Source organism: Cydia splendana, chromosome 26 (assembly GCF_910591565.1).
Source record: "Cydia splendana chromosome 26, ilCydSple1.2, whole genome shotgun sequence".
Taxonomy (NCBI): Eukaryota; Metazoa; Arthropoda; class Insecta; order Lepidoptera; family Tortricidae; genus Cydia; species Cydia splendana.
In genome coordinates this window covers 1,308,234-1,324,938 of record NC_085985.1, presented here as the reverse complement: position 1 = coordinate 1,324,938, position 16,705 = coordinate 1,308,234, and the positions used below count along the sequence as shown (strand labels likewise).

The 16,705-nt window shown below is 38.8% G+C and overlaps 1 protein-coding gene across 2 annotated transcripts in view; it reads left to right on the top strand.

Moving 5' to 3' along the window:
- LOC134803251 (gastrula zinc finger protein XlCGF57.1-like) overlaps window positions 1-2,158 on the top strand; it is a 50,729-nt gene extending 48,571 nt beyond the window's left edge. Inside the window, exon 5 of one of the 2 annotated variants that reach the window (XM_063775977.1) lies at window positions 468-2,158. In XM_063775977.1, the coding sequence (XP_063632047.1) occupies window positions 468-1,558 (1,091 nt within the window). In that variant the 3' untranslated portion in view covers window positions 1,559-2,158. The remainder of the gene's footprint in view (window positions 1-467) is intronic. The other variant, XM_063775979.1, reaches the window with a different exon arrangement.
- Window positions 2,159-16,705: the final 14,547 nt, after the last annotated feature.

Here is a 16,705-nt window from a genome sequence, read left to right as displayed (position 1 = left end):
CGATAGACAGTTAAGAGTGTTGATGCTTGTATGTCATTTATTTATCTTTGTTTAAAGTTTACATAAAAGCTAGCAGGAAATGAAACAAAATAGCACTAAGTATCCATATTAATGGATACCTAACGGATAATACATTTATGAATCAATAAAAAATTGTACCAATGCTTTAGCTTTTTTTATGAAGTAGGTACCTATTTCGGCGTGAGAGTAGGTACTCAAGTTGAAACAGGGGGATAAGACACCATTCTTAGGTACCTGACATCTACGAAAAGGTATCTATATTATCGACTTAATCTGACTTTTATACTTGTTCTTCCATAAGTTCTTCTATAAGATGCATGTTATACTGTATGATTATGGTTTCATTATATAAAACTGCACTTTGTCCGTGAGAACAATTTCAGAGCAAGTGATTATGCTATAACCCTCGTTTCAGCTATCAATTAAACTAATATTTTCTTCCACAGGCGAGTCAGGCTTAGAAACGAGTATCTGGCAAATGACAGTGCCGGAGCGAAAAAACGCGGCTTCCTTCATAATGTTCACTACCGTCCGACCTTTCATATTCATGGGATCCAGTTTTAAATGCTTCTATTGCATGGAGTACCATTCAGAAATGTCCGCTCTGCTGGAGCACACGTCAGCGCACGAAATTACAGAGAGTTTTAAGGTTATTCTAGAAAAATATGTCCATAAGGGAAAGAGGACGCTACAAGTAGACATATCTAATTTAAAATGCCGGCTATGCAACCAAAGATATAACAATCTGGGTGCTATAAGAGAGCACTTAAAGGCAGAACATAAGAAGGAATTCTTCCCCGCGACAAACGGTATGACGGAATACAATATGGAATTAAAGAATGGCGCGTTCATATGCCACATTTGCGATACCGAATTTCATTCGTTCCCTCTATTGAATTCTCATATGAATTGCCATGTAGGGAAAGTGGTTTGTGAGAGCTGCGGTGCCGGCTTTTTAAACCAGCATTTCTTGATGAAACATAAAGAAACTCACTTCAATATAAAGTTCAATTGCAAGCACTGCGACTCTGTTTTCTCAAAGAAGAGTCAATTGAAATACCACACAGAAATCATACATAAAGGCAAAGCTAGAGTTAAACCAAAGAAATGTCCGCAATGCGACCAAACTTTCAAAGAGCATTACAGTAAGATGATACATTTGAAAGACGTCCACGGCATCACTAAAACATTCCCCTGCCATCTCTGCAAGGCAACATTCACGACCCGCCGAGCTATAACGCAGCATACAACCAGATTCCATACAGAAAAGTTCAAATGCGAAGTGTGTTCGAAATGCTTCAGCATAGAGTCGAAGTTAAAGCAGCATATGCGCGGACATACCGGTGAGAGGAACTTCATCTGCCCGATCTGCAAGAACGCGTACATGCATAAGATGACGCTTCGCAAGCACATGCGTAGTCACAGCGCCGCGTATAAGTTAGTGTGTTCTGAATGTGGTGCTGGCTTTCATAATAAGAACGATTATGTTAAACACTCTAAACAGTGGCACGCCAGCTACGGGGAGACGATCACGTGAACCTAACTTCATGGACGAAAAGATGAATGAGTTGCCACGTGGCATATGGTTAATACCATACCGTAAATGGGCTTACTTTGCTCCAAAGTTCGAAATTTAATAGAGTTAGACCTAGCTAAGTTGGCAGCGATTTTGACAGGTATGTGGTAGGTATGTAGATATATTTTCTGATTTAAAGCAGACCATAATACTATGATATTTAAGGTTTTGATTTAGTTATCATATATATACTATACCTACTTAACAACTGTTGGAGCACAATCACCCAGAGGGGAGGAAAGTAGGCACATTTTATCTTCCTCGCTCGGCGTGTAGTGATTCTATTAGTTCTTAGGGGCTGTCCATAAATTACGTTTTTTGACGATTTTTGACCCACATTAACGCCATTGGAAATGACGTAATTTATGAATAGCCCCTTAACAAACACATCCCTCGCTACGCATTCTCGCACATCTCTGGTGGAAACGCAGCCTTAGTGCCATACTGTCATAGTCACCGACATTCGTGGAAGGAAAACTGTAAACCTTTGGATTGAATATAATTTATTTGTAAATAAAATAGTCGAATTTATATTTCAATAAAATTAATGCTTAATTTAAATGTATTTTATCTTTTAATTTACAAAACACTTGAACGACTAGAAATCCGGTTGGCGATAAGGTCACTGCATTAAGGCCCGTCTAGGCGGGGCAATTTTTCGCCTATTTTGATTAAATTGACATTAATTCTCGTGGTGTGGACGCCGATTCCACTTGATTCGATTGACCGATCAAATCTAGTTAGCTAGCGCTAGTATGCACGTTTAGGCGCAATTATTTTATTTAGAGCCCTCAACTGTCGCTGTAACGTAAATCTAACGACATTTTTTTTCTTCGAGCAACACCGGCTTCCGACACATCGGAAGGGAGGGGCCCAAGCGATATCTCACCGTACAAATCTTTCTGCCATTTTTCGCGGGGGGAAAGGTGCACACAGTCGCACTTCTCACACACTTACATACAAAATCCAATCTGTAATGACGACACAAATACATAGAAAATGACACACGTCAAAGACAAATCTTGCAAACCTCGATCTCTTTTTGTGTACGGACGAGTGACAAGTGTCACAACACGCACACTAACAATTTTCGTTGAAGTATATTATTGTATTCTGAGAGATGAGAAGTCGGATTTGTCGCTCGACCGATCCGCAATTTGTACTGAGCGAGCAAAATCGATAAATCCAACAATTACATGAGACTAAAATATAATAATTGTGTTTGAATGTAATTAAACGTATGATATGTAAAAAAAAAAGTACATGTGAAATATAACACTTTCTTTTTGTAAATTTGATGTCCCCGACCTCTTTTTATAACAAAAAACCGAGCAAACAGGCATTTTTGTGCAGCAGTGTTCACGCGCGCGTCTGGACTCGGTCTAGTGAAAAATCCAAGTGCAACTAGTTTTATTACCCGCGCTAGATTAGATTGACGCGCTAATCTTGTACCTCGGCAGAGGGGAAATAGTGCGAATGCCGCCTCCCTTCCGTGTTGCTCGAAGTTTTTTTTCTAATCAAATTGTCAATTTTATCATCCCGTCAGGTCGGCCTTCTTTGCCCTGCATGTTCCCACGAAACGCCCGTCTGTTGTGATCTGATTCTATGACACAGACAAAGTAGAAAAAAAACAAAAATGTCAAAATAAAACTAGTCTCTGACCGAGCCATAGTAAAGAATCGTACTTACAATCAAAGAGAATATAATCACTACGTTTTAAGAGACGGGACTTCCATACTAGCGATTTGATTAGTCTGTGTGTATGTTTGGTTATCCAATCATTACCAACATGTACGTCAAAGAACTGTCAAAGAACAATAGTACCAACATAACAGACTTACATAGTGTAGTAACCTACACGCTTGCGTATTTTATCGATATCGATAAAATGGGTATGGTTGAAACATAGGCTCCTTGTCAACAAATTTCGTACTCAGGATCGAGTCCACATTTAAGTCGTACGTTATTTTAAGTGTTCTTTGAGTGGACTAATAGGTACATGGTTGGACTTAAATGTGGACCAGAAATATTTTGGAGGATGGAGCAAAATGACATATTATTTACGGCGAGGGCGTACATAGAAATATGAACGAAGCGAAGAATTCAAAGTATGATTTAAGCTAAAAATCTATGCAAAAAAATAAACGTCCTATAGAACTAAAGTGTTTCTTTGATTTCTCGAGCGAGAAAAAAAGCCCTTTTCACATCCACTATTCGAAAAAGGGGGTTTTTCTTCTCTGCTAGGAGGGATCAAAGTGTTACTTTTCTTCCCTGCTGGGAGCAGGGGCATATTTTTTAAGGTTATATGTATAATATTTGTGACGTCTCACGGTAAAGGTACCTTATGGCGGTTGGCGCTTACGCTATTATTTACCCCGCTCCAATATTATTGCGGCGCTATGTGACGTAAGCGCCAGCCGCCATAAGGTGCCTTTTACCATGGAACGTCACATTTTAGAATATAATAATTTCCTCATTGGTGATGTTAAAAGTTGTATGTGCCATAGGTAGCAACATTATTTCCATCTTGGGCATAAACACTTGAATCCCTTACTACGCTCAAGATTCTATTTTAGAATCCTGTTTCGTCCAGGATTCAATGTACGCCCGCGCTGTAAATATGCCATTTTGAATTTGAATTATGAAATAAAAATATGTAATCGAATTTTATTGCGTATAATGATTAAAATATGATTCTTATGTACAATAAAAACTTTGAAAGTAAATCCCTCAGACAGTCAACGGGTAAATGGGTAATTAATAAATAGTCTAATGGATATAGAATGTCCTATTTTAATAATTTGGCACGGGACTGTCACATTTCAAACATAGACAGAGAGAATCATACTGTCTTTGTCTTACGCTAGTTCTAGTAACCAAAGGTAGGGTTAAGTACCTATAATTTTCTTAGTACTTACTAACGAAAAAAAATCTACTTAATTACCAAACCGGCTCACAAAATTTCACGAAAATCAGACGAAAATCGATTAAAAAATACGATCTGCAGAGGAGAACATCCGGAAAATCTGACTGGAGACCTTCGCTAACGCTCTGTCATAAAACGAAAGTTGTGCGAATTATGCAAACCTGCGGAAGCGAATTCATCTTCCTCGCATTATCCCAGCACATTGCCACGGTTCATAGGAGCCTTGGGTCCAAGAATTGGCGTAGGTACTAGTTTTTACGAAAGCGACTGCCATCTGACCTTCCAACCCAGAGGGGAAACTAGGCCTTATGGGAAATAGTCCGGTGTCCTCACGATGTTTTCCTTTACCGCGACTGGTAAATATCAAATGATATTTAGTACATATATAAGTTCCTAAAAACTCATTGAAACGAGCCGGGGTTTGAACCCGCGACGTCTGGATTGAAAGTCGGACGCTTTTACCACTAGGCCACCAGCGCGCTCCAAAACTGCGAAAGAAAATAACGTTAATAGTACAATACAATCGTGATATAATAGAGAATTGTCTAAGCGAGGTACGAGATTGAAAAGATTGATTATACTCGTATCACTATTGTATATTTCTATGATTCAACAAAAATTGCACTTTAAACTAGTAGAATCATATAGTTAAACAAACCAAAGGTATACAGCTAAGTTACCCTTCGAGCAGCTGCGATACCTTCATACACGAACGCGTCTCGGCGGGTTGGTCAACGACACCTTCTCGTAACCCATGAGGCCCTGGTACTTGCTCCTTGTTAAATTCAATTTTTAGACAGTTTTTGTTCTCAATTTTGCCACCGTAACCTATGGAAACTAACAAGAAACGCTAAGCGGTTTTCGTAGTCTATGGATGTTGCTATATTAATGGTGTACCATGCGCGTTTCTAACTTACGAAGAAGTTGTTTCTACTATACAACCTAAAATAAATAATGAATTTAAGGTATGGCTTTTTTCGAAATGAATATTATAGTTGAGTTGGGAGCCCGTACATTAAAAGTACCCAATTGCAATTACGAAATCTTAATTAAAGAATTGCAGTCGACGAGTAGAAAAAATATATTGGAATGAATTCACCATTAATAAATGTTTTAATTATACGTATAGGTATGTACGAATAATAAGGAAACTGTAGGTACCTACCTATAACCTTTTTATCAGTAAAAACCTTTTTGACAGAACTTTTGGACTAACTCTAAGTGATTGGCTTTATCCATGACAAGCTGTTTTTATTGTTTTATTATTTTGATGTACATTGTTGCTGTGACCTTTTGATAATGTCAGCAGTTGGTTCTTCAGATTTAACGAAAGCTAGATTTGCTCTATGGCATTCGTTTCGGATTAAAAGATGACTAAGACGAACTAACAATACACGGAGAAGACGAGCTTTGTGATCATTACATATCCATAGCATATTATCACATTTCGTCAGCAACACCATGACAGCTTTCTCAGTAATATGTCTCTCATGAAGAATCGGTTTGATTTCAGCTTCAAAATATGAGGTAAATGTATCTACTAATACGCAAAGATTTAATGTTGGATACGTAAGACTTGTTTTCTCTGGCTACCACTCCCGAAGTTTAATATAACTATACATTGCTGAATCACATTGTTCCTTCTCTTCAGTTTTTAAGCTTCGCGTATAGTTCTCACATTCCCATCGTATATTTTTTTAAACCACTGAGGCTAAATATCCCGCGACATATACGGTAGGCTGTTTGTCCAACGATTCGAAAAGACTGCTTTCAATTTGCAGAAATCCTGCATCGTCTTCAGGAAAGTCAAAAGCATCAGGTAAATGTAAAACTGGCGCTTCAGCTTCTTCTGGTAAGTGTACAGGAGCTTGAACATCTTCAGGTATTACCATTTCTTCAGTCATTTTGACACTTTTGAAGAAATCTTCAAAATCTATAATAGCTTCATTATCATCTTCTTCACAATTTGCTGCTCTACCTACTGGCGTGCTTAATTTTGTCAATATATTTGACTTTAAGGCGGCTGTGAAATGATGGCACGTTGGGTTTCGACTTGTGGGACAATGTTGCCTAATCATTCCGAAAAGGTTTTCTAAGCTATCTTGGTTTAGCTGCCGAAGATTTAAGTACTTGAATCCTTTCGATTCAACATACTTCCAAATGTCTTCCAGTGATGATAAGGAGGTAATGTATCCCTGTACGCATCGGACGTTCTTCAGTCTTAAAAAACTATCAGTCTTTAGGAAATACATAGTACTCATGACTTATTTATAATGTCTCCACAATTCGACGTGGTTAGTTTTCTTGGAAACATTCTCTCGTCGGCCCTTGATAATGTCTTTTCTGGACGAGGGACCATTTGTGCAATCAAAAAGCCTATCAAGATCTTCTATGATATGGGCAGTATCCGAGATTTCCTGAGCTTTCTCAACATCATCATCACCGTGCTTCTCAGCCATGAGTTTTAAAATAGCAGCGACGGTATTACTGAGCACTTGAGCAGCTAGTTTTATTTTCATTTTCGACCGAAATGTAGGATTCACGTGTAGGGCTGTTAGTTTTTTGAAATGTAAGGAACTTTTATTTTTTTCTGCCACTTCTCGTAGGTGAGACCACTTTCCTTTTCTCCCGTTTATTACAATTTCTCCTCCATTATGAAAATTGTTTCTTACCGATTTCAGTAAATGCGGAATATCAAACATTATATAAACTCTCTTATCATCCAATATGAAATAATTGGTAGTAGTGCCACACCACCTTTTGAGTAAATTCAAACTGCCAATATTAGTGGGTCCTTGGTCACATACTGTGGTAACCACCGTGTAACCAATATCAGCAAGTGCCTTTATTATGTCTTTAATAATACCAGCAAGGTTTTGCGCTGATATCGTCCCCTTAACAAAATAGTAGGCTATCGGTTGCTTCAGTTTTTTATGTAAGCCTTGTACCATGAAAACTAAGGCGTGATCTGCCACTTCTGCACTTCTGTATCGAGTTTCTCCTAAATCCGTAAATCCTTCAACTTTATCTGATCTGGTGTTTAGAATCAGACGCTTTGTCAAAGCAATCTCATCAAAAAGTAACGCGACCAGCCTATCTTTTTCAGGTATTGCTGTGGCTTTCTTTTTTAAATGATTTAATATAATCGGGCTGATGCCCGGCTCTAATTTCATTTTTTGTAGTTCTCTTTGCAATGTTCTAATGCTGGGCAAGGCCACCAGTTGTAACAAATGACGATATGTCCTGGGAGATTTCTTGTAAATTGCTATTGCCAATGCTTTTTCAATTGGACTCCATCTCTTTCCTCGCGCATTTCTACGGTTGTTGCGTAAATACGCAGTGATTAAGGTCTTCAGAGCTAATGATTTAATGCGCGGCAATACATTTCCTTCACGCAATGTTGTTATTTTCTGCTTGTAGAAATCATTTTTTTTTAATAATTTTGTTTTTCGTGGTGTCACTTGTAAATCTGTAAAAATAAAATATATACCTTATTTAACCGAGTTATTTACAATACTTCTTTATTTCTGATAAAATATAAATTGAAATAAATAATTTTCAATGCCATTTAAATTATTTTCAACCATAGTGCATCAAGACTTTCAAAAATCTTATGCCTTGGAGCAGCGGTCGGGAACCTTTTAGCAGCCAAGGGCCAAATAGTAGTTAACGGAGGTGACGCGGGCCGTACTTTGTTAATATTTATGACTTTATGAGACATTGTCGTTTGTCACTATTACATACAAAATAGCCAAGGCGGCTCTCGGGCCGCAAGTAACAGGTTCACGAGCCGCATGCGGCCCGCGGGCCGCAGGTTGCCGACCGCTGCCTTAGAGGATTTTCATTCATAGTTTTCATGAGCAGTTCAATTTCAACAAATACCTACCACTATTTAAATGCAGATAATTTAAAAAAAAATCGCTGTCGAGGATACATGGAGATGGAAATGCCAGCCAGCCAGCCGCCACGCCAGCGATGAGATACATCTCATGAACCAGTCACATCACAGTGTATTTCTGTTGAGGCTATAACAACAAGTACTAAAAACAGAATAAAATAAATATATAAGTGTCGCTCCCATACAACAAATGTGGTTTTTTTGCCGTAATGGTACGGAGCACGTCGTGCGCGCGTCCGACTCGCACTTTGCCGTATGGAGTAACAAACATAGACAAGTGCGAGTCGGACTCGCCCACCAAGGGTTCTGTACTTTTTACCCGACTACGGTAACGCAAAAGGAGGGTTATGATTTTTACTGGTATGTATGTGGGTATGTACTCGTATATATGTACGTTCATCTGTTCCCTCATAACTTCTAAAGTACTCATTATAATTTGACAAACGACATGTCATTCGAATCGTCTTAGGGTCGGTTGCACCAAACCGATAGGTACCTATCGTTCAGAAACGTACCGTTTACACCGTCGGCGTCGTCGTATCGTTTAAAGAGTTCGCTAAATTTTTATGTATGGAAAGTTTCATAGTAAAGCGCTGGGGCTGACGTTGATCAGTCTGTCAAATGTGGTTGGTGCAACTGGCCCTTAGTCGTCCGCTGGTTGAACACGGCGCCCTCTAGAGGTCATAAAGTCATCACGAACGTTAATATAATTATATTATGTACTATGAGCGTCATATACTAAAACAGTCGGGCGTAGCCCAACGTACGTGGCGCGGTGTACGCGTCCCAAAGCCAAAGGAGTCAGGCGTAGTCCGATATATGCGGCGCTCTGTGTGTATTTCTGTATTGACGACGCCCTCGCAAAAGTAATATAAAGTGACTTCAAATCACAAACGAAACATCCTCCAGACTGAGCGTAGTCGCACTACCCCCTCTGCCACGCATTACTCCATGTTCCAGTCGAAAGTGTCTTTGTGTGACGTCCGTGTCTTTGAACGGACCAATCACGACACGGGACTTCGCTCACCTCGTCCCGCGCACCCCCGCATTTTTGGCATCATCGGTTGCATGAAATAATTGCTCTAAACTCGGTCTAGAGGATTCCTAGTCTATGCTTCAAATAGTCATCAGTACGAAATCATGACCCCAAAATTAATTAAATTAAAAATAAGTTCTAAAACTAAAACACGACTAGCCGACTACTACTGTAAATCGCGCTCTAAAAAGTATAAAACAAGATAGAATTCTGAAAATATCATACTGGAAATATTATTAATGTTATCATTTTTAAACTAAAAAATATAACGTTATATAATTTACTATTTTTTTTTTATAAATTTACAGAGATTCAGAGGATAGCCGTGGTCGTATGCCACGTTACCTTAAAGTTTATAATTGTGTGGCATACGACCACGGCGATCCTTTGAATCTCTGTAAATATATAAAGAAAATAGTAAATTATATTACGTGGTATTTTTTAATTTAAAAAATTATAATAATATAATAATAAGCCCGCAGGGCAGCTTGTGGCGAGCTGTTGGGGAGTAACGACCCCACGGACCCGAGTGCTCCCGAGAGTCGGTCAGGATCTCCGTCTCCGGCGTGTCTTCGTCGGTCGGAGTGGACCCCAAGGGGACCCGCAGGACTCTCAGCTCTGGCCTTCATTGGCCGTCCAGAGAGGAGTCGCTAGCTATATGCTCCAGGGGTGGAAGTGAAAGATGCATAAGACGCGAGTTGGCACAGTGGCTGTTATAACAGCCACTGGGTAGAAAGCGGCGCACACCTCTCGACACCCCTGAGCCGCTTACATCAGTGTTGCTCCTGGTCGTCTTTACGACGACTTTCAGGGGCCCACCTAGTTAGTGGCAAGACACCGCCTGCCTCGATAACGTATAGAAACATTGTTATGGCAGGTGTCCGGACCTCTCGGCAATAGCCCAATCTTTTGACCAGCCAAACTTCAACACCATAACCGGCACTCTTCTCCATTGCATTTACAATAGCTCCTACGCCAGCTGGGACCGATTTACGGGTATCTATTTGTACCCGTGAATGGGTTCTAGCTGGTGTATTACATAACATCAAACTTGTCTTAAAGGGCCTCTGTGCTGTTGGCTTCGGCCCCACGCACGCCTCCCAAAGGTCCGGGACCCCATGGTCTCGAGATATGGAAAGACATACAAATAATAATAATAATAATAATAAGCCCCCAGGGCAGCTTGTGGCGAGCTGAATGGGAAGTGACGTCCCTTGGGTCCCATACCCCCGAGAGTCGGTCAGGCCCCTCTCTCCGGCTTGCCTTCATTGGCCGGCTGGAGTGAACACTGAGCAGGGGCCGCAGGACTCTCACCTCTGGCTTGCCTTAACCGGCCGTCCAGAGTGGGGTGTCAGAGCTATATGCTCGCAGGGCGGAAGTGAAATATGCCTAAGACGCGAGTTGGCACAGTGGCTGCTTACAGCCACTGGGTAGAAAGCGGTGCACATCCTGTCCTCTCCACGCCCTGAGCCGCTCACGTGATGTTGTCCCCTTGTCGCTCCGTGCGAGCGGCCGTTTTCGGGGACCCATATTGTGAGTTGGCGAGTCACCACCTGGCCCATTTTTTCATGTTTTTTAACATATGAGCAGGGCAGGTGCCATAGTCTCCTCCATAGTCCCGGTTACTAGCCCACTAGCAACTCAACTCAATAGCCCGGTTTATTTTTGTACCTTTTCTTACAATAGTCTTACACTAACCGGGGCTTGTCCTTGGGTGCACTACTATAGTGCAAACAGGGATAATCGTCGGTTGGTGTCACATTACATGTAGAGTAAATTGTCTTATTACAAGGGGCCTCTACGTGTTGGCTTCGGCCCCACGCACGCCTTCCAAATGCCCGGGACCCCATGGTTCCGAGAAATTGTAAAAGACAGACATAATAATAATTTGTATGTTTGTTGATTCGACGGCCATTGTCCCGCTAGTTGTTTCAGTGAACGGTTTAATTAAATAGCGAAGAGTCCTACATCTTGAGAGACTCTCGCTAGGTGGTTGGAACAAGGGACAGATGCAGAAGGCGGTGATCTTGGACACGGCGCGGATAGTCCGCCGGTTCCTCTCTCTGCAGCCCTGACCACCGGTAGCTTGGGCCTTGCCCCGCTGCTGGCGGCACCCTAGGTTAGGTTTTTTATAATGTGTTTATATGTATTTTTTATTGTTTTGTAAGTGTTTTTATATTTTACTTTTATATTCATATTATAAAAACCCTAGCCTAAGAAGAATGATGAATTTAAAAAAAAGATCAGCCTATAAGCGTCCCACTGCTGGGCACAGGCCTCCTCTCATCGAGAGGGCTTGCTGGGCTATAGTCCCCACGCTAGCCCAATGCGGATTGGGGACTATATTTCCTGTATTATATTTTTAGATAAGAATTCTATCTTTTTTTTTTTATTTATTGAGAAAACCAAACAGTCATATAAACATATCAAAAATACAATACAAAAGATGTACTGCAACAAAAGATACAATAAAAAAAAGACCTGGAGGTTCATAAATTATAAATTATGTTAACTGTGTAAGTACAATTATAACTACTGCATATTAATATCAGATAGAAAAAACTGTTATCAGTACTTAGGTACTAAAACAACTTACGTTTAACTATGGTTTTTAGACTAGACATCGAATTTTGAAAGCAATCTATTTCGGAGAGATGTTTATTATAGTAACTATATAGGAACTCGTCTGAAAAAGGTTTCTTCTTCATTTCATACTTTTTACAGCGCGATTAGCAGTAGTAGTCGGGTTTTAGTTTTTGAACTTATTTTTAATTAGTATTTGTTGTTATAGCAGCAACAGAAATACATCATCTGCGAAAATTTCAACTGTCTAGCTATCACGGTTCATGAGATATAGTCTGGTGCCAGAAGAACAGAGGAGTCTTAGTAATAGGGTTCCGTTTTTACCCTTTGGGTGCGGAACCCTGAAAAACAAGGGAAGGATCCTTCTGATTCTGAAATCTTTATGTAAATACACAGTGCTGTTTACCTTTGGCAGATAACTTTCTTCTTTTAGGTGATTGGAGGATGCTCTTCTTTTTTTTAGAATAATCATGGTCTAGTAAATGCGACTGTCTCGATGTAGATGGCTCTGTAATTATGAATAAAATATTTTATTACATTTGGTAATAAGGAGTTACCATCTCTAAGATGTTTGCTAAAAACCTAACGTGAACTAGGCGTCGTTGAAGAATTTCAATCTGATCATCATCAGCAGTTCCACGTCATCAAATGCCACGTTTTAGGGTTCCGTGCCTCAAAAGGAAAAAGTTCCGTTTTTTAGGATCACTCGTGCGTCTGTCTGTCTGTCCGTCTGTCACAGCCTATTTTCTCGGAAACTACTGGACCAATTTGAAATTTGGTACACATATGTAAATTAGTGACCCAAAGAGGGACATGTTTTTTTTTATAATTTTAAAATACATAGGTTCGAAGCTATTTAAGAAAATAGCCATAAAATCACCATTCCCCTCCCCTTTATCTCCGAAACTACTGGGTCTAAAATTTTGAAAAAAATACACAAAACAGTTCTTTACCTACAGATGGCAGGAAAACCTATTAGAAATGTGCAGTCAAGCGTGAGTCGGACTTATGTACGGAACCCTAGAAACGCGAGTCCGACTCGCACTTGGCCGGTTTTTTTAAACATATTATATATTATGCTTGATTTGTTGAAGTGAAACTAAAATCACAATACCTATATATGCCTGTAATATTTAAGGAGTCCATTCGATTCCTGATGGATCTCATCATCAGGACTCAAACTTGACAATACAATACAAATACTATATTACACACCTCAATAAAAGGAAACAACGCAAAAGAAAACAGAAACACAAGCAGAGTTTACCTGAAGCAGATAACTTTTTTCTTTTAGGTGATTGGAAGCTGCTCTTGTTTTTTTTACAATAATCATGATCCAGTAAATGCGACTGTCTTGATGTAGGTGGGTCTGTAAATTAAAAAATCATTAGTGCAGTAATTGGCACAACACGTTCATAGTTATGTCGAAAGTTTAAAGGGCCATAATGTACTGTAAAATGTTGATAATTATTAAGAAGTACTGTATCCGTAAAAGTGTATGGCGACTTTATCAATGACTTCATTCATAATTTCTCCATGCATTTTCGCAGCTCACTGTACTGGTATGTAACTTTACATTTTTCTAATATTTCTAGTGCCAGGCCATGGGCCAATAAGGGTCTACCTATATCATTTTAATATTTTTACTCGACTACGGCAGGTCTTGCTGTCTACATGTATTGCTTACACGAAAATACCAATTTAACATTTTGTTGATATTTTGTATGGGAGCGTCAATTATATTGCGCTATTTCGGGGTTGGTCCCATATTAAATGTTGCTGAGTAGGACCTATTATATTCACCCTGTAAATTATTGCAGGTGACTGGTGCATCATATATAGATGGTCAAGCAAATATTGTCAGTAGAAAAGGGCGGCAAATTTAAAAATGTAGGCGCGAAGGGTTGTCGGCCCATAGAAAATTTGTGTTTCCGCCTTTTTCTACTGATAAGATTTGCTTGACCAAGTATATTAACATTATTAACTCTATTTACCTGAACTGTGTCACCGTTTCCTTTTACGTGATTGGGATGTTTATTTGTGACTTAATCTTTGACCTGACAGCTGTTGCTCGAGCATATATGATTCTGTAAATATTCAAAGCATATAATTATAATCTAAATAGAGTCTGGCCAGCCAAATATTGTTGACAGATATTTCTTTGTTGTATCACCAATTGTCTATCATCTAAAAACTAGTGGCTCTGTGAGCTGTAGACCTCGCGAGCAGAGCTTTAAATTATATGGTGCTAAGAGCTTTAAATATAGTAAATTAAAAAAAACAATACGAAATTTACGTGTAAATAAAAACTTTTTACAAAAAAAGCAAACCGACTTCAAAAAGGATGAAATAAAATATTATCCTTTTTGAAGTCTATGCGTTACCAACTGATATGTTTGAAGTGCACATGCCTTTACAAATTGAGGAGTTCCCTCAATTCCTCATGGATCCCATCATCAGAACAGAACCAAATTAAAATGGGACCAACTCGGAGGTAGCTCCTTTCAAACAAAAAAGAATTACTCAAATCGGACTACGGATGTCGGAGTAATCGGTGACCGTACATAGAAAAAAAAATAGCCACAACCGAATACAGAACCTCCTCCTTCTATGAAATTGAAGTCGGTTAAAAAATAAAAAAAGTTATATCCCAGCATACAAATACTGGGGATCGAACCCAGGCTCTCTGTGCAAACAAAAAAAGCGAACGTTTACAAACTGAGCCAAATAGTTCTTAGATAAGCTGACGAAATTTAGCTACTCATTCTCAATTTAAAATTAGTTAAAATTAAATATCTCAATACCTCCGAAACCAGCGAAATAAATTTTCTGAATTTTTGGCCATTTAATCTATAAATATATCTCAAAAAGAAAAATTTCTTATGATATCGATACGACTATTTGTTTAGGCGCGAGGTATCACGACTCCGCCATTTTTAAAAATTTCCAAAAACTGGATTGACATAAAAATTTTATTTAATCATAGAATCTGGTCACAAAATTTCACGAGAATCGGTTGAGAATTGTGACCTGTAGAGGAGAACATCCGGACATACGAAAGCAAAATGCCCGAGTCAAAACGTAGACCTTCGCTACGCTTCGGTCAAAAAAGCTAAAGGTCAGTTGTCAATTTATGTCATTCATTCAAATTGTTTGCGGTTTATAAGGGGTTTATTTTAAATAATATTAATAATTACTATACCGAGTGAGGTCCGCAAACTACTATTTAAGCTCGTAAACAATTACGAATATTACGATGATGTGCGAAGTCGACGTGAAGCGTTGTATAACGAAAAACTGCAATGTTTACAAGCGTAAAAAATTTAGTAGGTTGGTGCTCTATATATTTTGATACTTTAAGTGCTAGTTCTAACATTTGCCTATAACTTTGATTAAAGTATGTGAATTTATTAATACCATAATCTCATAAACAGGATAAGTGTGTAAAGAAACGGATAAACTAGAAGTTCTGGAAAATATCAATAAAATCAAAACATTGGATCGTAAACATGTCTGTTTGTCGTTGACTGTACTTTACATAGTGGTAGAAATTATGTGCGCCAACTTTGAGTGCACGTCAACGTATATTTAATTTATTTCCTTAGGTACCTTATGTGTGCACAGAAAATCAAAAATATTTTCTAGTATCAAAACTAATTCTTACTACACAAAGTGTGACCAGCCCAAGATCTTTTGAATTTTTAAACCTGGGCGTAAAGGAAACTATGATAAGTCCATATGAAGATGTATATTGTCGAGGAATAAGCACTGATTACAAATTTAGGCTGTTCAGCAGAAAGGTCGAAACGAATGTGACGGCATCACGCACGCGAACATTTAAACTTGTTCAGACGTGGCTCACTCCGCGATTTCGTCGCTTTGCTACAGGTAGTTAAAAGTGCATCCGTTCCGCCCCAATTTTGGGGAAAGCCATAAGCCGCGCGTGGCGCTGTCGCCACCTAGCGGCCATATCTGTGCTGATCGTAACAGACGCGTTTTGTTAGAGAGTGAGTCTTCGTACCTATACTATTATTTACTCTGTGACTTGTTCCACGTGCGTTTATGCAGTAACCTATAAAACAAGATGCTTTTAGTTTACGAAGACACTTTCCAACACTGGCCCTTAAACCAAAGCAATCTTGTTTAAACACACAAACACAAAACTTAAGTAGTGACCGACACTTCTAATAAATAAAAAAGTAAATTAACAAAAACATATGCACTGAACTTTCGCTACACCGTATCAACAAAGTTCAGTTATCCACATTATGAATTGTAATTCAATAAATGTTTATAAAATAAACGAGTCTTTTAATTTCATGTAATCACTATCATGTTTGACTAAACCAACAAATAACCATGATGGTAATTACATTAAGAACACAATTATTACATAGAATACATAGTTATATGCATTTACCTATGACAGTAATGTGAGTTGTCTCACAAACTTACTGTGTTTAACTTTACACAACGCTTTTGTCAGTATATCTGCCAACATATCATTAGTATTCAGATACTCAATAGTAATCTTATTACTATTTACAAGTTCTCTAATAAAATGATGCCGTATATCGATATGTTTGGTCCTAGCATGATGTAAAGAGCTTCTACACAATTTTAGCGCTGACTAATTGTCATTGAAAATTGTCGGTACAATTTCTT